Source organism: Nematostella vectensis, chromosome 8 (genome assembly GCF_932526225.1).
Source record: "Nematostella vectensis chromosome 8, jaNemVect1.1, whole genome shotgun sequence".
Taxonomy (NCBI): Eukaryota; Metazoa; Cnidaria; class Anthozoa; order Actiniaria; family Edwardsiidae; genus Nematostella; species Nematostella vectensis.
In genome coordinates this window covers 12,581,253-12,600,799 of record NC_064041.1, presented here as the reverse complement: position 1 = coordinate 12,600,799, position 19,547 = coordinate 12,581,253, and the positions used below count along the sequence as shown (strand labels likewise).

At 42.4% G+C, this 19,547-nt stretch overlaps 1 protein-coding gene across 1 annotated transcript; it reads right to left on the bottom strand.

Moving 5' to 3' along the window:
• Window positions 1–328: 328 nt before the first annotated feature.
• LOC5505916 lies at window positions 329–19,410 on the bottom strand. The gene is made up of 20 exons (XM_032374258.2): window positions 19,164–19,410; window positions 17,507–18,257; window positions 16,986–17,209; window positions 12,915–13,354; window positions 12,400–12,540; window positions 12,128–12,306; window positions 11,293–11,452; window positions 10,625–10,689; window positions 10,021–10,294; window positions 8,819–9,185; window positions 8,264–8,517; window positions 7,715–7,957; window positions 6,558–7,340; window positions 6,169–6,388; window positions 5,073–5,723; window positions 4,207–4,364; window positions 3,871–4,015; window positions 3,410–3,528; window positions 2,655–2,822; window positions 329–1,132 (listed from the first exon to the last, which is right to left on the bottom strand). The coding sequence occupies exons 1-20, from the start codon at window positions 19,183–19,185 to the stop codon at window positions 860–862; spliced, it is 5,637 nt and encodes a 1,878-aa protein (XP_032230149.2). The 5' UTR covers window positions 19,186–19,410; the 3' UTR covers window positions 329–859.
• Window positions 19,411–19,547: the final 137 nt, after the last annotated feature.

Here is a 19,547-nt window from a genome sequence, read left to right as displayed (position 1 = left end):
GCAAGTCCATGTTTTAATGCTGTCAAAAAGCAATGGATTCCAGCGAAGACGAAATCGTGCGGCCTTTTAAAAGGTTCAGATAAGCCAAAAGTAAAGATGAGGAAGAAGTAGCTTTGTCGCAAGCTGTACCCGCGTCGACAAGATACAAGAAGAAGTGGTGTGTCAACATGTTTGAAAACTGGCGTGCTAACCGAGTGAACAAAATAACCGCAAAGAAGTCAACAATCTTCAATATAAGACCTATACGATCTTGAAAACCTTGACAGCGCATGGGAATCTGTGTCGGCTCCTTCCCTTAATTTCTGGATCGGAAAATTCATCCAAGAAGTTGCAGATAAACAAGGTATTTATTTATTTATTTATTTCATTTTGTACCACTTTGTGTTGCTCGAGTAAACTACTTGAATCAGCGATTTGGGTTACGGTAGCGCTCGAAAACAGCACCGTTTTTACATGGCATTTAAAAACACAGAACATTAAAGCGATGTTAAGTTGCAATGCTAATTGGAAATTAATTTGAAATGATCCTCACTTGTCCACAATGACCCTGAGAATGCCTTTTTTTCAAAATATGAAATTGTCTTTCTAAAGCCAGCTGTTCACTTTTTTCTCAACCTTATTTGTAAGACAACGAGCACCTGGTTAGCTCAGATTGTAGAGCATAAGACTTTTAATCTGAGGGTCATGGGTTCGAGCCCCATCTCAAGCGATTTATGAATGATGCCTACCCTTTGAGAAGTAAAAATACATCTCAGCGATTTCCTTGTATTTTGACACACTGTGCTTTTGTCATGCTAAGAGTTGGATGGCGCTCACCCTTTGAGTAATCCTGAGTGCCCTACTGATGTACAGATATGAATCAGTGATTTCCTTGTATTTTGACTTGCACTGTGCTTTTCTCACGTCTAGAGTGGGATGGACACACCCATACCACGTCACCGCCCTCGCGCCATTCTTGGACTAAACCCCCAAATTTGTCTTTCTTTCCTAAAGAGTGCAGAACCTCTCTGAGGTAATGATAGTTGCATCCGCCAACCTTGAAACCTAGTCCTTCAGCGAAGCTCTGGCCAAGGTCCTTCGGCTGGGTTGTTGCTGATGACATTGACTGGAAATCCTTTAGAAAGTTGTCAACCTGTTGATAATAAATATCACAGTGAGCATCCATCTCCCTGGGTCGGCTAAAACCCACGGGGAACGTTGGCTACATACACCTATTTCACAAAAGGTTGTCAGTGCAAATGGCGAATAGCAGAATGGTAAATGACTTATGGGTTCTAATTATTCGTAAAATTAAAGGTGTTAAATAAAGTCCAACAATGTCAGAGCCAAGCATTGGTAACCTTTAAAGGATAAAAGTTTTGATTTATCCATATTCTTCGAGACCCATGGTTACTTTTGGTCGTAGAACTGCCATTTGCTAATCGCCATTTGCACTGCACTGACAACCTTTATTGAAATAATGCACTTTGTTATAAAAGGGCTGTACAACTGGTGCAAAGAATAGAGTCAAGAGAAGAGTTTCCACTGTGTGGCCAATGTGAACGCGGACCATTTCGCATTCATTTTCAAGAACCGTTACATTTTCGTGCTCAATCAAAATCTTCGTTTATTTGGCTCAATCGAGTTTCCCAATATTTGGGCTTCCTTCGAAGAGACCCAGTCTCCTCCTAGCGCATATCACCCAGAGTACAGGAAACCCAAGCTTTTCTTGATTTTCTTTTCGTTGGGTGGTAAGTTAAAGAATAATAATAGATAACAAAAAAATCCAACCAGAAGTGGAGTAGAAACAACTTGACTGCTTTTATTCCTCCACACATACAGTACCCTCCTGCGCAGAGCGTTCTGTGTCCACTCGATTCCGCTGTCTTTCACGTATGTACAGGAAAGCTCCGCGGAGAGTGCGTCGCCACTGAGCCCTAAAATATAGTCTACACATACCTCTTTGAAGTATCCCTCCCAATTGGGTATGTGCACGGAGTTGGTACCCATTTGAGTATCCTCCAAAAACAACATCAATTTAGGATAATATAATAAAATATCCAGGCAGTCTTCTTTGTCGAGATTTGTCATGTCGATAGGCTTTCATTCAAAGAATGAAATATGTACTTTAAACTTCGCTTTGTATATTTTAGTTTTGCCAAACATTTTATATAAGTAAGAAAATAGACAATTCGCACGTCACATTGTCAAAATCAGCAAACGAGTATATCTTATATCTTCAAAAAATATGTAGCTCCATGTAAAAGAATTTATACTGCCACAATGCGCAAGGATCATAGTTTTTCGTTGTACGTGTTTTTCTCTCGAATGGTACTCTTTTAGAAATACATAGGAAATCATGCATTAGGAAATGCATGATGTTGAGATAATGTCCACTTTTCAACCATAAAAAAAGTCCCTGAAACCATATCCCAAATCAAAACCCTCCTTAGCCTTTATACTTGGCAACGCTCAATGTTGTTACGCAAATGGGCACCAACTCCGAGCACATAGCCACTTGCACGTAGCCAGAATATTCACAGTCATAAGATATGTGCGAAAAAGTATAAGCTTTAACGATGTTTCGAGAGGAAGAGACTGTGTGCTTTTGGCGCACCCCTCCCCCCCACTTCGTTTCCTGACTGCACCCTTCCTTGCTATAGTTTTAAAATCACCTCTTTGAAGTATTTCTCCCATTTGACCTGGGAGAGGGCTGCGGCGCTAAGCCCCACCATCCCAAGTATCTTATCCATGGTCTCTACGGAAGGGAAGAGGCTCGTCATCCCTATCTGAGCGGACACAGAGGAGAGGAGCCCAATGGTCGGGTAGAGTTGCATTAACAGCTGAAACAACAACCACAGCGACAGGGAATGCAATGGGACCTTGATTTCACCATTAGGTTTCGGAATACTATTATTAGAAAAATGTGCCTTGTAGATAGGGCTAGAAGGCCTCCTTACTTTTAATAAACTTTTGTAATTTAGTTCCCTCTTCATTTTTACGTTAACACCCTCAAACAACATACGCTGCAAAGCGCGATGGGCGAAGTTGACTTTGGCGATGGTGACTTTATCCAAGCAAAGTCACAATATTTAGGAACTACTTTATCCACACTTTTTCATCGTAAAATAGTGGTACGTTGCAAAGTCTAGTACAGCAATACATATTTTATATAACACGATAATAACCAGCTCGGAAAAATAATAAACATAAAAACCAAATATATATAATGTATCCAAGCCACAAAAGTGTAGGGGGGGGTACAGCCTGTGGACTTTTAGGAGCAAATTCACCGGGCCGTAGCCATTTTAAGTAATGTCTCCTTCATTAACTGTATTTGTGGCTGCAGGAAGGGGGGTGGTGTTTGGCTCCCTGGGTCCTCCCCCTGGGTCCTCCCCCTGGCTTCGTTTAAGTAACATGGATGATTTACCTTAGTCACAGACCGCAAATGACCAACACATTCAACGAGTAGCTTGTTCACTTCGGTGATCTGGTAACCTTTGTGTTGAGAAGGTTCCAGAAAGTGAACCCCGCTACCGTCTCCGTTGCCTGAAATCGAGTAAAACACGTAGATATTGGGGGTTGGGTGGTGTAGTGGATGAGTGCTTGTACACAATGAGGATTTGTCAAGAGTCTCTTCTTTCTTGGGGAATTTGCTTCAGGGGCGGACAGTAGATATCTTATTGGGAGGGGGATGGCAAATATATCTTTGGAGGAGGGATGGAACAATAGATATTTTATATGAGAGGGTATGACAGCAGGATTTATTGTGCTTCTAGCTAGAAATGGTGTGTTAGCCATTATTTGTCAGTTGAACTACATTGATAATTTTAACACTAAATGAAAGTTTTCACATATTCCTGAGTGAGTTTATTGCCTTAATAACGTCACCTTCGCAAAGAAGATACAAGCGGTACTTTTTCTGGCCTCCGAGAAGAAGACATCGCTTGAGATTTGCCAGAATGTCACCCTTAATGACGGATCCGGTGTTGGACTGGAAGTCAGGCAGTAGACAAATTGTGCGTGGGCAGTCGAACTGTGAAGAAAGTTCTCAATATGCTCAGAAAGAGTCAAAGTCTAATGATAACTTGATAACTTGCCAAGTTTCTCATTGTGTTGAATTCTTGCTAGTTAAATGATCACTTAGTAACATGTACAGCACAGTCTATTCAGTTTTGTTGCTGTGCACAAGGGGAAGCTTGTTAAATCAAAAAAGGATTCACATACCGTCTTGAGGTCAAGGAAGAAGTTTGTCATGTTGGTGAAGTGTCTGTTCATCTCCGCCATTAGACGCTTCTCCTGTTTGCACGAGTTCTCCACCAGCTGTTGGACCAGGGGTCTGAGAATGTGGCCTGGGGATGCCCTCGCCCGGCCAGGCGGGCTTCCTGTGGAATATTAGATTGGGTAAAATATTGACCTGTAATGATTTTGCACGGCACCAGTTTTTAGACCAGGAAAGGCTGGTTCCTTATCTATATTTTTAAGTGAACATCAACAGCAACAAATATAATTTATTTGATTCAAGTGCTATTGTAGTACTAAAATTATATATTCTGATAAAAAATTGAGGACCTTATCATGCCCGTTTAAAGTTTACGTCATCAATAATTCAAACTGTATACCTGGGACTGTTATGTACACTGAGATGTAAGACTTGGAAATCCCCTGAACTAGACTCATGATGATTTCCGCGAATTAACCGTTGGAATACATAGGAGTATACCCGTCCCCGATGGGATTTTGCATCCACAGGTTTTTCTTTTGTCTGATAACTTTCCAAGTTTCTCATTGTGTTGAATTCTTACTAGCTAAATGATCACTTAGTAACATGTACAGCACAGTCTATTCAGTTTTGTTCTTGGTTCTGTCCACTCTTGGGAGATTGAGATTTAAACCAGTTTAATTAAACCACCTTTAAACTGGTTTAAGTGCTGGTGTGAATGCGGTATAAGCTATTATAACTATTAATGGACCACTTAAGTATGGTACCTATGTATAATCTCTATGTTTGTGCACATACCCTCCCCCCCCCCCCAAATCAGGAAGGTCTGTGTACGTGCAGGGTTCCCTTCTACTTTATTATCTGTAGATACCTGGAATTCCTCCAACCAGTAGCTCCACTTTACCAAGCTCGGGCAACATGCGGGATTCTTTGTACCCAGAAAGCACTTCCGCTACAGCGACCTTCTCTTTGCAAGAATCACATCTCACTTCCGGTACAGCACCAACATTGGCTTCCCGCACGTGGTCCATTTCGATGTAAGATTGCAGGCAGTTTGAACAGGACGCCAAGCTACGAGCTCCTGTGGTGTATTCTGGGAAACTCAAGCTAAGGTAATCTGTCAGCGCGTGCAGTGTTGACGAAGTGATCATCTGACATGTTTCTTTGTCTTGTGATTGGACAACGATTCGAATTTCTGACTTCCGGTTGTCAATCAAACAAGGTCCCGCCTCGATACATGTTTTAAAATTTTCACCATGGATAACACAAGCGAAGGTTCCAAATGAAACTTTCTGGTTGTCACGTGCCAAGTTAGATGCCATAATAGGAAATGCTGTGAACACGTGATATGGAGGCTTGTTGATGACCACGTGACGTAAAGTAGTGAAGCGGGTGACATCCTGTCGCCAGATATCCCCAGGAAGGGAGGGGAGGCACGGGATGAAGCAGAATTTGTTGCCACTTGTGAAGAAGCCGAGGTTTTTCTTAACGAGGAGGTCGAGAAAGCACTTCTTGGGTTCGTCTATGAAAAAAACAATAAGATCAAAAAGCGAGAATAATTATGCCAGTACAGTGGAACATGGATTTTACGATATGCCTCGGGAGAAAGAAACGTCATCGTAAAACCGAGGTTAACGTAAAATCCAGGGTTCACTGCAGTAGCTACAGTAGCACGCAGAGGGGAAAAAATGGGCGTAGCCAATAAAAAGAATTTAAACTTCTTTGGAGAAATTTAAGATTTTTGCATTCATTAAATATTCTATTCCCTGTCCTTTCTATGAGCTCCAGTGCTTTCTTAGAACTACATTAAAGTGACATTATGTCACTCAGTTATGTACTCAGTTATATAAAACCTGGGGAGGGGAGGGGGCGCTTATTCGGGGGAGGCGCTTATTAATAGTTTTTGTTCAAAGGGGGCGCTTATTCGAGTAAATACGGTAAGCCAACCCCAAGGAATCACGAATTACCTAAAGATTCACGTGAAACCATGCCCCGGTGGCAGGAGGCCTCCAACTGCAAGAGTTGGTGTGACACCCAACGCTGATCAAACACTAGGAACACGTGATCACTTCCCACCGCCAAAGCGAGGCCGACCCTTTCCAGGTGGCGCACTGCATCTTGGTAGTATGCCTCGCCCTCGATCCCGCATTCATTAGCCAAGCGGATGAATGCGCGTCTTTCAAGGGCCTGGTAACAAGAAAGACGAAGAACAGCTGTTTAAATAATCTTCAGATGCAATCATAAACAGACAGAAGGATAGACAGCAAACAGAGAGACAAGCAGAAAGATAGATGGACGAGCGGACATATAGAACATATACAAAAAAGGGCAGACGAACGTACATCAGACATCCTACCTCGAGCTGTTTTTCTCTGCTCTCCCGTACTTTGTCTTCAAGCGTGGCCAGCCTACCCCATATAATAGGCTCAGGCCCACTTGCCAATCTCTCCTCCACCACCACTCTCATCTCTTTAACCAACGCCTCGGGCTCCGTCCTGTACGTCCCCACAAGAATAGCCTTCCTTAGATTCGGGTTTATGTCCTTGAATGGCTTCAGGTTCAAGCTGTGCGCATGTTCAGCGGCAATGTTCACCCCAAGGAAAACGACATGCGACGAGCTCGCCTGCATGCGTAAAATATGCAACCAAAACTCCAAGTTGTCGCGCGGAAAATCACACGATAACCCGTCCCAGACGTACACGTAGACCCCACCGTCGCTGATAGACGCCAGCGCCGCCATATTAGCGGTCCCGGGCTGGTCAATGTCGACAGGAGGTGCCCCCCAAAGCTCTACACAGTAAGAGCTGCCTGGAAACAACAGGGTACCAATCATACCCGGAATCTCATCATCAGTACGGCACTGGTCTCGGAGTGTCGAGGCCACTGATTTGAGGCTGCTGACATCACTGCCGATTAAGGTTAATTTGCACGTGCTGAGAGGCACGCCTTTTTCTGATTGGACGGTAAAGGGACTACCAAGCACGTGACGACCGTCAAGAGTGATTGACACTTTGTAGACGTTTGGGTAGAGAAAGGAGAAGCTGGCCATGTAGGCGGAGCTAGCGGGATCAAAGGTCACTGTGCCTTTAACTAGAAGGCTGCTACCACATTGTAGAGACTTTGCTTCAGCTCTGAAGATCTGACGAAAAATCATTATGGATTGCATTATTGACTTATTTCGGACATTGTGTACATTATTAGATAACATCAATCGATCATTTATTAAAGATTGCCAGTATATCTGGAAAAGTAAATTGAATTGATAATCGTAATGGTGAAGCCATCGAGGTCAATATTGACGATGATAACATTGACTATGGCGGTAGTGATGGTGGTTTAAGGTTAATGATGATGATGACAAATCAGTTTAAGTATGGTAAGAGTAATAGTGAAGACTTTGCCATAGTGGGGGTGGTAATGGTGACTGATGGTAATGACCGTCGATATAGATGTCCGTGACGGGTGTGATGATTATGCTGCTGTTGATGATAATGATGAATATAACTACGTTACCAGTTTTTTATCCAAGACGCTGTCCGCATCCCGTCCACAGACTCGACACCTGAATGGCTTCCCTACCACAGCAAGCTGCTGGCCTGAGTCAAGGTCAAGTTTACAGCCAATCGGTGACCCGCCTGAGTCCATGATGGGCGTCAAGAATGAAGGGTCGGGAATTGTGTTGCTAGCATCAGGTAACGCCTTCTTGTGATAGAAGCTTTCGCACCGAGGCAAATCTAATTGGCCCCAGAAATACGCCTAGAGAGAAGACAAAATTCGAACTTAGTGGAATTGCTTGTTAAGCTTATTCTATGTGTTTTTTTTGGTCACGAGTAAGGTATTTTTTGCGTCGAATAAAGATTATTTTAAAGATTGGTTTCAACTCTAGAGAAGAGTTGCATATTTAACATTGGGACATTGGGGTGTTGGGAAGCGCTTATTCGAGAGGAAAGGGGTGGGTGCATAAACGGACATCTACGATAGTCTTAAAGTCCTGTAAAATATTTCAAAGTTATTTTTGTCCAAGAATGTATGTATTTTCATCATGATATAATTCAAACTTGCCTTTCCCGTCGTTGTCTGAGCGGCCGTACTAACGATACCGCAGCTGACTGATGCGAACCTCTCGACTTTAGATAGCAGGACAGTCTGGAATTCGTCACTACTGCGCATGTGCGTGTGGCCAAGTTGCCCATGTTTCCCTGTCCCACATGTAAGAAGCTCGCCGCTATCGGTAAGTGCTGCGACGTGGAATGCACCACAAGCGATCTGTACAATGATCTTGCTGTCCAGCTCGCGATGGAGGAGAACCACATCGCCTGGTAACAGAAGGTAAACCATCTTGAAACCTTCAAAACCTTTTTAGCATTTAATGATTAAGCTCAAAGCTAATATTCTGATTGTAGGCTTGAAATTCAGTAACTTGGTTAAACGAAAATAACATAAGTCGCATGTAAAGTTATCAAAAACAAACTACAGAATGATCGATTTTTTAGCCTGTATGCCCATCCAGTATGCAATGAGGAGTAAACAAGAAACATTAGTTCAATTTTTTGGGTTTTCGCTGAAACTTTGGATTGAATGCATGACAATAGAGGGTTTCATGAAATGGCAACATACCTGAGAAAGGTGCCCATGAGAACACATCTCCAACTTCCGTCCGGAATACAAAAGTTGTCAAAGTGGACTCGACTTGCACAACATGCGCTGGAAGTGAAAGCCGCTTGAACTGGATGGCTGGCAGTTTATCATTGGCGCTCAGTTCATCAATGGCCGACAATATAAAGTTAGCCAATGAACCCCTGTTTTCAGGAGGATGGAGTCTGTACATCTCTAAAGGAAGTTTCAGCCACGATTGTAGTGCCAGGTTTACATAGTGGGACCTTCCTTGGTCATCTATTCCAACCAGTATTGGACCAACACTGGTGATTCGTGTCAGTCCAGTGATACTGCATGGGATCAGAGCCTTGTCAAGCCACGGAGTCAACTGTTTGTACAAAACAAATAAATAAATAAATATAATAAATATGATAAAACAAAATTATAATGAATACTAACAATAATAATTAAACAATGTCAATCACCCACGCCTTTGTTATTATTTATCATTGAAAATACAGCGGTTTGTTCGCAAGGAAACTTCACAATAACAATCTAAGAATGAAGTCTGATATCTTATTAACAGATTTATTTGAATGAAAATATCATAGTTAGTTGCTTGAATAAGCTGATGGAAATTGGAGCTTTAAGTGACTTATCATTGAGCGGGAGCATAAAATGGCGGTGTAATGGCCTCCTTTAAAGCACTTTGTCATCTGGGTTCAGAGAGAGAATATTATGCAGTGATACCGAGAGCAATGCCTTGCTTTTAGGAAAAGCACACAAAAGAAACACAGGAAACACACTTAGGGAGAGGTCATTAATTACTGAGGGGCGGTATTTTTGCAAACCCTGGGCTCAAAATCGTAACCCCCCCCCCCCAAATCCAAGACTAAAAATCGCGACCCCCCCTCCCTAACCGGAGGCCCAAAAATTTGCATCCCCTTTTTTATATTAGATAATTATGTCTTTAAAACCACAGACAGCCACATAACAGCCCCCAAACAAACGTGACCCCCCTAATTCGGCGCCCAAAAAATGTAGCCCCCCCTACATATTTGCCAGCCCCCCCCCAGTAATAAATGACCGCTCCCTTACAACGCAAAGCCCAAAAAATCCCCATATTCAGCGCCGGGATGTGGGCCCGGGTCGCGCAGTGGAAGGCCAGTGTGCAACATTCATCGCAACAATCAGGAAACTCACTGAAACTTAAATATACAAACCTGATACTCCATTCCTGTCGTCACAAAACCACAAAGGAGAATCCTCCCCTCCCCTGTCAGACCGAGTACCAGCTCACATGACGTGTTAACAGCTTCCCCCGGGGGGCTCCCCGAAAGGCAGCACGTGGTCACATCGATTATTCCGACGTCATCGTGGTAGACCGTGAAGGGATTTGGTAAGCTTGTGCCGTAGCAGAATTTCCCCCACATTATACACTTGTCGTCACTGGTTCGTACCATCGTGCAGTGCTCACTGCATGACAACTCTGTAGCACTATAATAAAAAGTATGTAAAAAATCGGTTATTAGGTGAACAGACAAACGCAGGGACTACTCAAAGTAAGAAAAAATCGGCTTTCCGGGAGAAGTGCTGGGGGCGTGCTGTGCCTGTTCTGTGCATCCAAATAAATTTTGAAAGCAATATAATTTCACTACAAAAAAAAAGCGGTTCCTCTCATTTTATTTCAAGTCCCCAATATTAATGATGTTAACACGGCACTAGTTCCATTTTAGCAGAATACTCAGAAGATTCTGAGAGGATCAAGGATTGCACGAAATAAAAACAGGGTTATATAAAATAGGCCAGAGTTGTATTGTGGTGTACCTTCTCGGGGTTCCAGTATCTGTGAGTCCGAGGTCAACTTTGGTCGGCAGGAGCTTGTAAGTCTCCTTAACAAAAATAAAATTATTTTATACAAAAAAGTTACTATACAGTGGAATCTCGAAAACTTAAGCACACAAGGAATGCGAAGGATGGTTCGAGATAGAGATTGCGACTTATGAAATGGGGGGCACTGTAATAATGTCGAAATCAGTGAAGAGTAGTAGACTCGACACTCTAGTAATCATTTCCATCTTACAATTGATTTTAAGAATGTTAATCAACTTCTCCTTTGTTACTGTTTATAATTGAAAATACAAGGGTTCTTTGCAAGGAAATTCCGAAGTAACCATCAACGATACTTTATTGATACTTGATTGAGAGTTTCTCAGTTAGTTTATTAGCCGATGAAAATGTATTTTTTGTGACTTGGCATTGAGCGGGAGCATACTAAGATATAATAAGAATTACAGTAAACGTTTACAAATGAAGGACAACTACAAAGAAGTGGAAAGAAAGATTTGGGGTCTGTAAGTGCGTAGATAGGTAGCAGAAGCAGCAGTAGTAGTAGCAATAGCTAGTAGAGGCCATGATTTAGTGTTGGCAAGCCTAGTATGGCATGACGGTTACGGTAGATAAACCTAGCAAAAAGCAACAGAGCATCGGTTTACCTTTGTGTAGTAACCCAGCTGACCATACTGATTGCTACCGCATGTGTAGACACATCCATCCTTAGTGAGAAATGCAGAATGAGCTCGCCCCGCTGCCACCTGGGAAACAGTCTTTGCATCCTTGCCATCCTTGTCGCCGTGGTACAGCCTTTTTACATAACTATAGCCATGAAGAAAACAAGCAGGGCTAAGGTTATATGACGTTCCTACCTGGAACCTTACTTTGCAAAACTTCCTAGGAGGATATGGGGCCTAACAATGAGCCCAATCTTGGGACTTACCTGACACTACATTGTACCTTATCTTGGACATTACATTGGACCCTTTGGGCCTTTGAATGGGTCATCCTTGTAAACCCAGAGGTATTTTCTTCTAACGTTTCATTCGCGATAAAAAAAACCTTCGTGGGTAACAGTAAGGAACGAGCTTTGTCAAAAAGCCGTCACAACAGAGCGCGGAGGTCCCTAACAATCCATAACTTTAGGCGGCAAAACACTGGGCGGTCTTGATATTTCGTTGTTTCGCCTCGATGTTTTTGTAAGACATTTACAAAAGACAATATGGGTTAGTAGCCTGTCTCTAATCGAAAGTTTTCGCCACTCTAAAAAAGCCATTCCAAAAAAAAAAGGAACAACTTATTAGGTTCACAGTCGCTGGAAGAAAAACTTCCTATAAGAAATATCCCTCACATCCAGGACTAAAAGCTTCAATGCCTTCAATGAAGGTACTCAAGATTTATTTTGGTCAGGAATCAGCTCGAAGTTGCTTACACTGGAAGCCATATTTGCTTTTTTGCCAACCGCTTATGCAAATTGGTGGTCCAACCAAACATCACCTTGGGCGTGCTAAGCTCAGTAATGTTCCGTGTCCAAGGGCTCCATTTCCTCCTCTCCCCCAACTGTATGCCACACCACTAGATAAGTTTCCAAGCCATCCGTAACCCTCAGCGAGTAGTACAGTGTGGTAGGCCCCGCATGCCATGGACATTACACGGGCATTATCGACACCCTTGACCTGCAAGTAATCAGAGGTGATGATGATGATGTCATTAACATAATTGATTTGAGATATTTGAATTATTTTATCATGCATCTCTTTTCAACCCACCACTGTTGGCGTTTTCACAAATTTAGTTTCATCTTTTGCTGCGCCCGAAAGTCCCCACGCATACATCCAACCGGAAGTCATAATTGCACATGCATAATGCTGGCCAGCTCCAATAGCCTTGATACTGTACAACGTCTCGATCTATAAAGGAGAAAGAAAAGGTATAAAATGTCAAAGGCTGTGTGGGTGAACTTTCTGAAATAAAGACCTGCATTGTACATATACCTGGAAGCTCAATTTCTTCAAATTCACCCCCCCCCCACTCCTCCCCCCCACACTCCCCCTCTTTCAAATCACCCGTCCGCAAAACTTGATTATCAACCTCTGCCCTTTGCCCACGTATAGCCCATTTGTAAGGAGAGGATTAGATGAAACAGAAACAGTCTAACCTCTACCATATGCGACAAAATAATATATTCACCTTTAAAAGATCCTGGATCTGGCCCAGCGAAAACTGTTGTTCGTGAAACAAAAGCTCACTGAAAATCTATATCTCATAATCTTTCACAAATCACCTTTGTTGGGATGCATCTATCTGTTGTGTCTCCGTGACCCAAGGCTCCAAGCGCGCCCGTCCCACATGAGTAGACAGTCTCATCGATACAAAGAAATAGAGTAAAGTCTACTCCGCAAGCCACCTGAAGCACTGTCTTCTCCAAAGTAACTTCAACCGGGAGCGGAACAATTAAACTAGCAAGATGCTCGATACCCAGAGCCCCTTGCGGGCTGTACCCCCAGGTTAGCGCCTTCCCAGCATCCGTAGCCACTGCGGCATGAGTACGAGACATGCTGAAGGAAGAAATCTGCCGGGTACCTCGGACGCATTGTGGTGGATGGACAAAGTCAGAGACATCCGTTTTGAAAGAACTAAGGCCATATTCCATTATGATATGGTGCTTCGTACGAAGAAGGGCGTGGCATAAGCCACGTGGTCTTTGAAGAGCTGTGATTTCTTCTGAAAAATGATTGAGCAGTTGATATCACAATTAAAAGGGCACTTTGAACACAAGCGCATAAGGATATCTACCCAAACATGAAGTCATCCTGGCCCCTTTCGAATTCATTCAATACATTAATGGGATTAATCGTATCGTAATTCGCCGTATTGTAATCATTCTAATCTTGCGTGTTTTATGAAAGCATGCAAGACTGAAAGCGGGGCGCGAAATTCTGTTAGCTTGGTAGTACAGGGCATTTTGGAGTGAGTAGAATAGGGGTGTGGAATGTTTCCTAGAAATTTTTATTTTCTCGCCAATTTTGACGGCATCTCGAATTTAAGGATCTTCAGAAAAACAAAAACTTTTTAGTCTGGTAGCAGCAGAGGGTTCCGCACAAGTCAAGAGTTAGAGAAGGTTTGAAAGCAGATTTGAGTAGATATTGGTCCCCTGAACAACGCCTGGTAGTAAGTGGAGTCGAATTGTGGTATACGTTTTGAATTGTTTACGTTTTTCTTTTTGGGGTGAAAAACCACAGGGTACCCGAGTATGAATTTTACAAAATAATTTATTGAGCATGCAAAACATACAATATAGGCATGGAAACATTCTACAAACATACTTTCCATATGTTGCAAGTCGCTCCAACTAATACAGCCTAAAACCACAGGGTGCCCGAGTCATATATTTGCATGAAGGACTCACATAGAGAAATATTCAGAGAATGATTGAGCAGGATGCTATGCTTACTTATTATGAAAAAATACAATATTAGCAATTGCAGTCCGGCATTGAAAGTGCGTTTATTGTACCGAAGGTGTAGCCTCGCATGACATTAAAACCACAGGGAGCCCAATATTACTACTTTGAAAATGGAAAACAAAGTTACCTGATAGTCAATCTAACACAGATCAGCCCTCTTTCCGTCTTGGCTGTGGTACCCGGCCTGTCATCCGACATCTCAGCTATATAAAGAATGTATTTAATGCATTGTAAAAGAAAAAGAAGGTAATTGCGAAGGGTTGGCACTAGCATAACAGGACTTGATCCTACTCATCATCACTGTTTTCGTCATCTGACTCATCTACTTGCTTGCTGTGTTATGGGGGATCTTTGCCTCTTTAGCCGTACATGAACAGGATTCTGTGATGACAGACCCTTGTTTACACAAGAAAAATTCCGTTGACATCAGCATCCAAACCTTGTTGGCTCGAAATGACTTGGTGGAACTGGGTCTTTCGTCATGTAGACAGGCCTGAGACTTCCATCTTGCTTTTCTCATTCATGTTCCTTTGGACTCGGCCAACAACAGAACGTCTGGAAGCTGGCACGCTCCATATGTTGCCTGAGTCTGTCTGATGTTGGAATAACATCAGATGGCGCAGCTCGTCAGCTGATCTTGATACAGATAGAGATTGCAAAAAAAAGCCTCTGTCTTCGCTGCTATCTCATCATCGAGGGCTTGATGCTGACCAAACAGACTAAGCGCCGATTGGCGTGCAGCTCTTTGTCTTAGCGTTAGCCATGGCTTCCTCTTTCCTCTACCAGAGATGCTGCTTGTGGAATCGCACACGGTTAAGTTATAGATGCTGGTAGTGACTGGCAAAGCCGCTCTCCTAGCCTTTCATGGATTGAGTGGACTGGGATAAAGTTCTGGCGGTCGCAAGTGCTTGTTCGAAATCATAACGCCTGACATCCGATGGCAATGAAGTGCGTGATACAAAGGGCGAGGAAATCTGTATCTGGGGATTGAATGATGACTGTTGAGAAGTCGCTTGCATAGTAGGCAGCATGCAGAATCATTTGCGTATCTGTTCTTTGTGGACTCAAGCTTGCTGATTTCCTTTTTCCCATTGAAAAGACCTCCTCATAAGAAAAGGTCCTTCCCGGGCAACAGATGGTCTTGTTCTTTGGGTTCTGTAGGTACTTTTGGACCATTGTCGTGACTCTGATGTATTGTGTCCTACGTTTCTTATCTCAAGACCATCTGTAGACCTCTCCTGGCCCGCTGCCTCTTCCCAGCCTGAAACGTTGTATTCCCCAATACTGATCGAAGACAATGTTAAGAATAGAGCAGTTGTTGGTGGTGATCTGTGTCATGATGATGGTGAAATATTTTTGCACAAGCTCCCCAAACGTATTTGCATCTGAATAAATGCCATTTCACCTAAGATATTAACGATTTATTTTGTCAACGCCTTCCTCAAGAATTTTGACAAGGTCACTTATGGTAAACTTCCATTATTGGAGGCGCAGGGGACTGCTAGGTTGACTTGTCATGCATTTGCAAAGTCTTCCAAACAGATCTCGGCCGACTTTGACTGTGAACATTCTCTCAATCTAGTCATCTGTCTAGGAGCTGTCACCAATTGTTTTACCATTGACTTGCTTAACAGTTTAAATGAATTCAAGACAATGGTTAAAACCTATCTTTTCAGAAGTGCTTTTTAACATGTTTTAAAGGACCTATCATTTCTATATTTTTTTTCCCCTATACTAAGTTTTCTTTCTATTGAATTGTTTGCTGTTTTTACTATATTTCTTATATCAAGTGTATTTTGAGATGCTATGAGTTAGTTAGTTAGTCTAGGCTAGCTAGCTAGTTAGTTAGTCAGTTAGTTAGTTAGTTAATTAGTTAGTTTGCTAATTAGTTAGTCAGTTAGTTAGTTTAGTCTAAGTTACTAAGTTTTAAATACTTTATATAAAATATTGTTACCTTAATTTTTATATTGTTAAGCGCCACTGGATTCATAGTAGAAGTGGCGCTATAAAAATCGATTATCATTATTATTATATTTAAAGAAAACTTGACTTGGGATCCCTGTGGTCTCATCAGATATAAAAGAGAAGCATAAAGGAGCCTAGATTTAGCTCAGATGCCATATTTGACACTGGAGCATCATGTTTAGGTAGCTTCTGAGTTATAAACGCCAATAGAATGAAAACTCTATGTTTTTTTTCCCAATCTTATGCGCCAACACACTTGAACCTTGCTCAATAAATTATTTTGTAAAATTCATAGTCGGGTACCCTGTGGTTTTTGACCCGAAAATGAAAAACGTAAATAATTCAAAACGTATACCACAATTCGACTCCACTAACTACCAGGCGTTGTTTAGGGGACCAATATCTACTCAAATCTGCTTTCAAACCTTCTCTAGCTCTCGACTTGTGCGAAACCCCTATTTTCCGGCCTCTGCCACCAGACTTCAAAACGGCCTGCTCGCCATCTAAGAATTTTCTCGGGTTGGCCTTTCACCACCCCTTATCTTTTCACGGTCTTCTCTAAACTATTCCTACTCCAAGCGCGTAGCCTGAGGGTGAGAATTGGGTTCAGGTGCCAACCCCTCCCACACCGCCACCTTTTTTTATTTGTCATTTTGTATGTCATTCGTCAGTTCCTAACGACTCTGAACCCAATGCGAGTACGACTTGAGAATATCCTTCACAGCTAAGTGGAAACTCTCCCACATCTGGTCGACAGGCCTGCACTTATTAAAAGGCAGTATTAAAAATTTGACAGTTGCAGAAAAGAGAGGTAGAAACAGTATATTGCAGATAAATGCCTAATATACATGTTGTACTATCTATAGACAGACATAGACATGTAATCTTATGTGTTTTAACAGAGATTTTAAAAATCTTACTTACCAGAGCAGATCTTTACATCACATAGGTCCTTGACCAGTTCAATCTCAGTGGGTTGTCGTCTAATAGTAGCTGCCAGGCATCCGCTCCCTTCCAGCCACTCATGCTGCCAGGTACTGGTTGGTCTCAGTGTCTCAATACACTTCTTTAGAAGGCTGCGTTCTGGAGGCTGGTCAGGTTTGCTCTGCTCCATTTCTACTAAAGTGAGATTGTTGATAGCTGATGTTCTGTGAAATGAAAAAGAGAGAGTTAGGAAGGTGCAACCCCAAGAGGGGTTGGTCCAAAATTTAGATTTGCTTTCAGTAAAGGCAATGCTTGAATAATCTTATAATATTTTCTCAAGGGCTTCATTTTTGGTTTTCATTTACAGATTTGCTTGCAACATTTTGCTTATGTTCGCATTTGGTAAGTACTTGTCAAGGACCTGATGGCCCAACTCCCTATATTGTCCCCTGTCAAAATGTTAGTTACCATAAGCAGGGCTAGCTGTGTCTTCCTTACTGTGACACCCGTAATGTTCATACCTGTTATTCTCATGACAACCCCACTGGAATTGCTGGTCACCTTCTGTTGTCATAGAAACATATTGGTGATGAACCCTTAAGGAAGTAACTGGCTTATCCCCTGGGTTCAACAGTAATGGATCAGGAAAACTCATCAGCAGTTCCTTTGGTAACAGCTCATCATCCACAAGAGAGGAATTAGGCTCTGCTACAAAATTGTCAGTTTTGTCAACCCAGACTTCAGTTGATGAGACATGTTGCTTAAGTTTATCTGCAATTCTTTCAAAAAAGTCATTTACATTAGTTCCTGTGATGGCTGAGGTAATAGAAAGCTCTGCACCAATTCTTGAGGCAAAGTCCTCTGCTTTAGGTTGAATATCTGCTTCATGCTGTGTATCTATTTTGCAGCCAAGAACAAACTTGAGAACTCTAGAGCTATCCCCTAAAAACACATCCAAGAAATCATTATTCCATTTTTCCAAGCTCGACAGACTGTGCGGGTCATTTAGGGCAAATGTGAACACAACACAGTCTAAGTTCTTCAGGTAAATTTTTGTCAGTTCTCTGTACTCCTCCAAGCCAGAGGTGTCAAGCAGATAGAGGTGACAACTATTTGAGGCAGTGAAGTAAGAAGCATGACCACCTGTTGTAGGCTTATACAGACGAGAACCCTGCCAGTGCTCACTAGTGGAATTCAGCCGGTCGATAACAAAGCTCTTGCCTACTCCAGCATCACCAACAAGCACAACTTTGTACTGTTTGTAAGTATGACCTATAAAAATCAAAGAACCCAATACAGTCAACTTTAACTGTGGACACCTTAGGACCCTAACCTAGTGTCCCTCTGTAATAGCAACAGTTGTAATAATGGGAGATACTCCCTAGTCATTTCCTCTTATTTTGGTGTTGTCAGGAATTGTAATTCTGCCCATAATAATTAGATGTCCATAAAAAATTGTAATTATGTCCATAACATCAAGATTCCATAACAGGCGCATTCCTAGGATTGGCCTAGGGGGAGGGGGGTGCATAGTCATAGGTATCATATGGAAAAAGCTTAGTATTTGAATGAAGTCTCCTTAATAAGAAATGACTCACATTTTGGCCACCAAGGGGGGTGCATTTGCCCTTTGTCTGGTTAACTTGCCCTAGCTCGAAGTGCTATGAAATTATTGCTGATTTGAGCTGTCCTTTCAGATGAATGGTGTGGTTCTACCAAACCCCCTGGCTCGAGGAAAAGAGAGGGCAAAAGGGGGACTAGCTCCCCCCCCACACACACACACACCCTTGTAAATGTGTAAAAATTATCAATTTTCATGCAAACCCTCCTTGCTGCATGACTTTTTAATGCATACATTTCTTTGTAATCGCCCACCCTCTGTCAGGTTCACTGTCAGGGCCATAACAGGGGGTGGTGAGCTGGGGGCATGTGAACATGAAATCGGACTATCTAGCAGCTTATGTCCCTGAAATGAATTCCAGCTGAATCGTCACATTGCTCTACTCCTGACTCCGCACCCCCCCCCCCCCCCCCCCTCCCCCTCCCGCATTACGCATTTCTCCGGAACTCCATTGTTAATTTAACTTGTTAGAACTCTATGTTCACCTTGAAGTCCATGAATATGTAGACAACGAATGCAGACAAGTATGGCTGGGTGTTGTTTACCTCTTTTCTTACCTGAACTTGTGATCGAAAGCATCGCGAGCAGGAGATTTGAGCATTAAGCTCAAATTACCGAGTCTGCTTTTCACACTTGCAAGATCATATTTTTATGTAGTTTGTCCAAACCGACTACCTTCAATTTCTACACATCGTCTTCCACACAGTGCGTGCTCGAATAAACAAAATATGATGCATTGAAAGTAGTGCTACGCCTGTTCCCCGAGGCTTTTCCAAGAAGACCGGAAATGATGTTTTGACTTTATGCGGGTTACCTGTATTTAGAAACCACAGGGTACCCAAGGTTGTGCTTTGGACACCTTGTTTATGACCATTGAAAAATCTAAAGAGACAAAATGAATAAAACCACTTATATAAAATGCGAGAGTGGTCGAGATTTCT